We start from the raw sequence: 8389 nt of genomic DNA on the forward strand, positions 1-8389 counted from the left end.
CAACGATATTTTCTCCCTCTCTCCAGGTTCACGTACATCATGTACGCCGAATCCTCCAGCAACAATTAGAGAATCACCTCTTTGTGAAAGCAGAGAAATGTAAGGTTCACAAGGTTCACCTGTGTGCTTTTTTTTCTCGCCCGCGGAACGTAACTACGATGTTGGGAATCGAGAGCTGCTGGCTATCCGTTTGGCTTTGGGTGAGTGGCGGCAGTGGTTAGAGGGTTCTACCGTTCCGTTTGTTGTCTGGACTGACAATAGAAATTTAGAATATATAATCTCGCCCCGGTCGTATCATCGGTGCCGCTGTCTTGGGAATCAAGAGATTTGTTAAGCGCGCCCTCTCACGCTCCGTCGCTCCATATAACGTTTCTAGGGATCATCTGTTTGTACCCGTTACAGCACGTTCAGCGGTACTCCAGTGGGCTCACTCCTATCAATTGACGGTCCATCCTGGGGTTAGGGGCACACTCTCTGTTGTTCGTCAATGATTTTGGTGGCCCAGTCTGGAACGTGATGCGCAGCGCTTTATCGTTTGCGTGCAGACGAAGTCTAGTAATTCTCCACCCGCCGGTCTCCTTATACCTCTGCCCACTCTGTCTCATCCGTAGTCTCATATCGTAGTAGTCTCCCTTCGTCGGCCGGTAATAACGTCATTGTGACTGTCATGGACCGATTTTTCTAAGGCCACGCATTTTCTTCCCCTCGCTAAACTTCCCTCTGCCAAAGACACGGCCCAGATTATGGTGACTCACGTGTTCAAGATTCATGGTCTTCCCTCAGACGTCGTTTCTTATAGGGGACCTCAGTTCATGTCCCAGTTCTGGAGGGGATTTTGCCATCAGATCGGTGCATCCATCACCCTTTCCTCTGGTTTTCACCCCCAGACTAATGGGCAGGCTGAGCGCACCAACCAGATCGTCGGTCGACTCCTGTGTAGTTTGGCTTTTCATAACCCCTCTTCCTGGCCAGAGCAGCTGCCCTGGGCTGAGTATGCCCATAATTCTTTGCCTACATCTGCCACCGGTCTTTCTTGCTTAGGGTATCAGCCCCCTCTGTTTTCCTCTCAGGAGGCTGATTCCAATATACCCTCAGTTAAGGCTTTCATTCAGCGCTGTAAGCACACCTGGAGAAGGGTTTGGTCAGCTCTCTGTCGTTCTAAGACACGTTTTCAAAGAACCGCTTTCAAAGAACCGCTTTCAAAGAACCGCTTTCAAAGAACGGCCATGGACATCAGTTCCTTGTGGACTGGGAGGGGTACGATCTGGAAGAGAGAAGTTGGATTCCCTCCTGGGACATTCTGGACCGCTCGCTCATTGATGACTTCCTCCGTTCGTGCCAGGCCCCTCCCTTGGGAGCACCTGGAGGCGCTTGTTGAGGGAGGGGGTACTGTTATGTGTCGGTCATGAGTTTGGTATCCTCTCCCAACCCCCACCCCCCCCCCCACTTCTGGTTATTGCACACACACTAATTACACGCTCATTCAATTACCCTCAGCTGTTTCCAATTTTTACCTGATGTTGCGCTTACCCCCTCGCACCTGCTCTCTCTTTCTCCTAATTATGTTTGCTACCTCTAGCCCTTCCTTCCCCTGTTTCTTTGCCATATTATTCTGTTCGCTATGCTTACAGATGGCAGTTTCCTGACTATCCGTTCCTATCCTGTCAGAGTCCTGTGCCGAACCATTGCATTTCGCCATCAATTTTATAATTACTTTTAAACTACAGTGACTTCTTACATTCTAGCAGTGACCTGCTACATTCATTGAGAGACTGTCTACTTTAGGTTCCTGAAACCTCAGCGCTTACGGCTGCTCCTGTTTTCAATTTGAAGTATTTCTGTTTGGAATGTTTTCTCTCACTATTAAAGAGACATTTAATGCATTTCGCTTTTGGGTCTAATCTCTCTTCATAACATATACTATGTTTTTATGCGTTGCATCGCTCTGGGTAAACATAAAACCATATCTGCATTTGTGATCTAAGAAACAACAAGCTCTACTCTACACCAGCGGTTCTAAATTACAGTCCTTGCTCCTCCTAGCTCTGTATATTTGGCATGTCTCCTTTTGTTAACTCACCTGATTCAGATAATCAGATCATTAGATGTGAGCTCAGTTCATGGATTGTGTTTAACATGGTCCATAAATAGTGTTCATTACTCCCTACTCCCTGAGCAGGGGAAATCTTTTTAAATTTACCTTACTTCGGAACCAGGGATGTAGTGGAGGCTAAACGCACGTAAAATTTGTGTTCGTATACAATATCCACGATCCGCCAGGGCTATAGTCCAATGGTGCACACATTTGAAGAGAGAATAATTTTATCACGTTTGTAAAATATTTTGTCATAGAGAATAACATTTCTATTCATTTTACACTGATTTATGCGATCTGAAGAGCTAAAACGACTAACAGAGCTAGCGAATACTCTCCTCTTATTGATTCGCGTCAGCTATGACATCAGTGCAATATCATTAGTTTGTAAAGCTGTCAAACATCTCACGTGAACCACATGACCAAAAGGATGTCCTTCTGCAATGAAGCTGTCTGTGTCATTGCAGTCTGTGTCATTGATAAAATATTTGAAAGACAAAAGTAAAAAAGTATTTGATTCCAGCTTGTTAAATGTGAATATGTTCTAGTGTCTTCTCTCCTCTGTGACAGTCAACTGAATATCTTTGTGGACTAAACGAGACATTTGAGGACCATTCCTGGGCTTTTGGGGAAACACTGATCCACATTTTTCTGACATATTATATACCAAACAACTAACCAATTAATTGAGAAAATATTCAACAGATTAATCGACTATGAAAATAATCCCTAATCATTACATACAAGTGCATTGCATTGGAACCCCTGGATATAAGCCTCCCTCTCTATTCCTCTTTAAAAAATTGTCCTCTCTGTTTTGTCATTTAGTAAATTTTATAGATTTCAACCTTATTATTCCTTCTTGGGTCTCTTTAACAAGAACTTAGATTAATGTAAGAATTGAATAGTTACTGTGTGACCTATATGAGGGAATAACCAGTGATACACTTGGTAGTAATATCAAATGATAGCCTATAGCGATGTCATCAGGATACACATACACAGGTAGCAGTGGCCCACCTTACCGTGACGATGTGGTCACCCAGAATTTATAGTTTACCCACCCCTTTTTTTACCACTACACCTCTGTTCGGAACATTCATTCATGGACATCATGTTTGACATCATGTACCTCTGTAAATAAATACAATTTAAATTAGTGTCATACTTCAATATACTTTGAATGGAACATATACTTTCGCTTCGAACTGGAATCATGACAGAATATCCTGTAATGTCCAATTTGCAGGGCACTTACTTTAGAATAGAATAAACGTCTGAAGCAATAGGAGAAATTTACAAAATTTGCATAGCAGAGGGCATGAGGAATGTAATTGAGAAATGCTGCTTTATACTGCTCAAAACTCATGTTTTAATCATCAGTGGCAAATCCTTTACATATGTAAACGTACTTACAGACTGTGAGTAAGAACATCCGGCATTGTAGTCTTCTCTCCCAAGATCAGGAAACAGTCATCCATAAAATGTGCTGCACACATCCGAATATTTGGTTTGAACTGTTATGGAACAGTGTTGTAAATACAGCTTAACCACTGATTTCTAGTTGTGTCCTCTTTTGGAAGGCCAAACTGAGTATTTTCGCTTTCTCAATGAAACACACAGCAACAGCAAGAATCAAAGTTCTGCCTTTTTTTCCTTGTATGAACATTTGGCCAGTGTTATGCAAATCATCCCACATCACGACGTAGAGATGTGGGCGAGTGTTAGAATGAGCTGTTTTAGGGGGGTGTAGTTGACTTTTAACTTTGATAAAGAATATTTCTCTGGGTTTGAGACTTTAGTCTTTAAAACTTTTCAGATCTTCTGTATGCACCAAGAGCTTGTAACACTTCAAAGAGATAGGAAAACTTGAAATCGCATCATATGACCCCTTTAAAATAGACTTGCACTAAAACATGCCAATAGTTGAAGTCAGGAGAAAAAATAGAAAGATGTCTATTGTGTTTAACAGCTCATGAATTGAACCAACAACCTTTCAGTAACAAGCCCAGATCTACAGTACACATCACTTTGTAGTATTTTTTTTTCCTTCTTCTATGACACTAAGCCCGGTGGAAAATCATACGGTCTTTGCATGTTTTCTTTCAAAACTTTGACCAGTGGAATTTATTCACCACATTGCATCATTTACCTACAAACCTCATCGTTCTACAGATCTTTCCATTCTCACACAAAAATGTATTTGAATGAAGAATGACAAGTGTAATGTTCTCTATAGGGTCACAGCTAAAGGGTTGTTGTTAAACATAAGTGCATAACTTTATTGCACTTTTCCACTTTTTTTTCATTTTCATTTTCATTTAAATGTTATACTGCTATGCACATTCAAATTACTCTCTTCCACTGGACAACACAGCCTATGACACAGTGTTTCCACACAGAAAACATAACTACATGGGAGCTGCACAGTAATATGGTGTAGAGGTGTTTTTCATCAGAGCATCAGCATCCAGAACTGGAACCATCCATTTTATAATTAGTTTAAAACTACAGTGATCTCTTACATCCCTTTTTCATTTTCAGCCACACTGAAGATGTCCAGTCAAAATGCAGAACATGGTCCTCGTTATAAGTGATTCAAAATTACTTTAATAGTTTAAAGTATGAATTAAGTGGTTTTGTGAAAGAAGCATAAAAAAGACAGCTGCTTGTGCATTGGTTCACAAATGTTTTCTATGGTACGGAGGTCCTAGAATACAGGAAGTGTGTGGGTTATGAGGCTTGTCTCACAACTAATCAAAGACGCTGTTTTAATGTGCACTACTAAGTTTAGGGGTTGAATTTAAAGAAAATAATAGTATTGACACTAAATAAATATAATTAATTATATGCACATGAATGTATGGTGGATTTACTCAAGCTATTGCATATACTTGTTCTGTGCTACGTTGTGCTACATTGTGCCACTCAGACATACTGTACAAAAAAAAAATTAAAAAAAAAATAATTCCAAATTAGAACTTAGATATATAGCAACAATATAAAGCGATAGCATTATATAGCAATAAACAGTTACAAGACAGTTGACATTTTATGAATACATATGGTGTACCCGTATGTAAAACTATTTCAAACAAAACTAGTTCCTTATATATATATATATATATATATATATATATAATTATATTATATTATTAATATAACCCTTAGGTTGTGGGTTTGAGTCTCGGGCCTGCAATACTATGACTGAAGTGAAGTGAAGGCACCTAACCCCTCAACTGCTGTGTGTGTTCACAGTGTGTGTGTGTGTGTGTGTGTGTGTGTGTGTGTGTTCACTGCTGTGTGTGTATGTGCACTTTGGATGGGTTAAAAGCAGAGGAGGAATTCAGAGTACTTGGCTGAGTATGGGTCACACACACATACATACATACATACATACATATATGTGTGTGTGTGTATGTAGTGTGAAAGTAATAATATAAACAATATAACTGAACAAAATGCTGCTAAAACCTGTAGATATTCCATGCATGTGTCCTGTTCAAAGAGCAGATGTAATAATCTCTATCTTAAACAGTTTCACACTCTGATCATCACGTTGTTCTCTTGAGCTCAGTGGTTCTCAGTTGTGTCCCACTCTCACATAACCACTTCCTCTTGTTCCTGTCTGCAGACTCAGTCAGTTTGATCAGAAGTGCTTGAAATGTTGAAGGGAGAGTGAGAAGTTCATTTCTACCTGCTGCTGTCATGAAGATTATTCAAAACAGGATCCTGCATCTGAATTTGAGTGTAATCCTTACTTTACTGACCAATGCAGGTATGTTGTATGCAGGTGTTTTGTTTTTGTGTGTGTGTGTGTGTGTGTGCGTGTTTGTGTGTGTCATTGTTTGGTGTTGTGTTGTGTGATGTTCTTGTGACAGTTAACTAAGGACATGAGCAGCAGTTGTGTCTCATCAGCTTTTGCATGTGTTTTCACGTGTGTGTCTTTGTGACTGTGTTTGTTATTTTTATTTTTATCAGATTATTCAATATCCAATCAAGAGCCAATGATTAAGCAGCACATCAACAAAACAGTGTTTACGGGGGATACAGTTACACTTCACTGCAACAAAACCACATATGATGATGATTTCACATGGAAAATGAACAGCTTCGTGATTTTTAGGCAGGACCGTGAAAGTAACAGAACAATGAGAAACTTCAGCTCAAACAGGATTCACATCGACCCAGCAGCTCCAAGAGAGTTAACAATACAACAAATACAAGCGTCTGATGCAGGAAACTACAGCTGTTACCCAGCAGCAATAAGATGGACATTAACAATAACAGGTTATTACTTAATTTTACTTATGGATTCTTAAATATAAAACTATTTCATAAAGCAACTATAAGTGTGGATTTAACTAGTAACTACTAACTATTAGAGTCCTGGTTGGTATCCTGTGTGTTTGACTCTTTTGTGTCTGTCAGAAAACCAGATCAGACAACAATCACTCAAACAAATGCCGCTGTACATCATCCTCATTTCATGTTCTGGAGTCCTTATGATCTGTCTAATTATGACAATCAGCATCTGCATTCACAGGTGAGAGACTTGATGATGAACAGATGATGAATTGTTTATTTATTGCAGGTTTCATTAACTATTCATGTGCTATTAAACACATATCATATTTTCATGAGTATGGAGATATTTCATTCACCAGTTTTGAGTCATCTCTGCTAATTTAAACACATCAAAGATGAAAGTGATGAGTAGAGAGATGGAAAGCTGAGAACATCTAATGAATATTTGTTTAATTAATATTTGTGTAATTAATCATGGAAATGTGAGAACAACACACTATTTTCAAATACAGTAAAAATAATTATAACATGATATGCTATGTTTAAAGGAAATGTAAAAACAGCATACAGAATAGCAGAGAAATGGGACAGGACTTTGTAAGTTTTTCCCTTTGTGTGAATAGTTTACATAATTATAAATTATATTAATTCAAACAATATTTCCTTATATCAGTAAGTAATTTAATTTTTCTTTTTCACTTTAGTCACAGGGACCGGTGGGAGGAAGGATACAGACTCAAAACAGTCAGTACTTTGAAAGATATAACTCTGTGTATGGACAATTATGAAATTATTATTTTTGTTCATTTGTTTTTTTCAACAAGAACAAGAAAATGTTTAGTAACTTTTGAATGTGATTAATATTAAAATGTGAACGAAAAAGCTCTCTAATGTACTAATTTGTATTTTATGTTTGTTTATGTCCACTGCAGAACATAAAAGAGAAACATCATCAGTGTTTTTTTCAACGTTTAGCAACATATTAGTAGTACTTTAGTATAGGAATCAATTCTTACTATTAACTAGTTGCTTATCAGCATGTATATTACTACCGTATTGCTGTTTATAGTACTTACATGTTCTGTCTGATCAGGGTTAAGACATTAATGTGTTTTTTTGCAGTGAGAGTGAGATTTTTTAAAATTGTTTTCTATTGGCAGTGAGTTTTTGGCATGCTGTTTATGTCCCCCGGGCACCTCGTGTGTCAGCCACCTGCTGTGCCTTGCGTATTTATAGGAGTGCTTTGAACGCCTGAAGTTTAAAAATACAAATAAAAAAAATCAACTCTGGGTGGAAAAGCATGCAATGTCATTTGCATTTTTTTTTCATTGACCAATCAAATGAATGGAGAGGCGGACTTTCCATTGTTGCTTGGAACATGTGTAGACTGCAGTGATGAAGGAGAAACTTGTGGTGGCTGTCGAGGGTTCTATCTGATCAGGGCCTTATTCTGTATGACAATATACTCAATCCCTTAACCCCATCTCATACCTAAACTTAACAACTACCTTTCTACCTAAGCAAATTAGGATTTTATTGAGTTAATAGTTAATAGTAAGAATCGATCCCCAAATTAAAGTGTGACCACAATATTCTTTTTTTGTATTCTGAAGAAAAAATAAAGTAATGTACAGTATGGCAGAATAAAATGTTTTGGATGACCTATACACTTTAGTTTGGGAATCAGTTCTCACTATTAACTGTTGATTACAATCTTAAATATGGTCATGCAGAATAAGGCATTAATATGTGCCTTATATTTACTAATAAGCAGCCAATATTTTAGTAACATATATTATCCCTGGACTTTAAATATACAGAAAGTTGCCAGATTCAGGGATGGGCAGTATCAGATACATGTATTTAAAATATGTATTTGAAATACAAAATACTATTTTGTATTTTAAAGCCTTGGGCAAAAATCTAAAGTATTTTTTATTTAAATACAATAATTTTTGTATTTTCAAAATATATGAAATACTTTTT

The 8389-nt window shown here is 38.0% G+C and overlaps 1 protein-coding gene across 1 annotated transcript; it reads left to right on the forward strand.

Annotated features, from left to right (window-relative positions):
* The first annotated feature begins 5769 nt into the window (after positions 1-5769).
* Positions 5770-7749, forward strand: LOC128019482 (uncharacterized). Its single transcript, XM_052605482.1, has 5 exons — positions 5770-5873; positions 6077-6385; positions 6527-6641; positions 6952-7000; positions 7108-7749. Exons 1-5 carry the CDS (start codon positions 5804-5806, stop codon positions 7189-7191), a joined length of 627 nt encoding a protein of 208 aa, XP_052461442.1. The 5' UTR covers positions 5770-5803; the 3' UTR covers positions 7192-7749.
* The last annotated feature ends 640 nt before the right edge of the window (positions 7750-8389 follow it).

This window comes from Carassius gibelio, chromosome A9 (genome assembly GCF_023724105.1).
Source record: "Carassius gibelio isolate Cgi1373 ecotype wild population from Czech Republic chromosome A9, carGib1.2-hapl.c, whole genome shotgun sequence".
NCBI classification, from domain to species: domain Eukaryota; kingdom Metazoa; phylum Chordata; class Actinopteri; order Cypriniformes; family Cyprinidae; genus Carassius; species Carassius gibelio.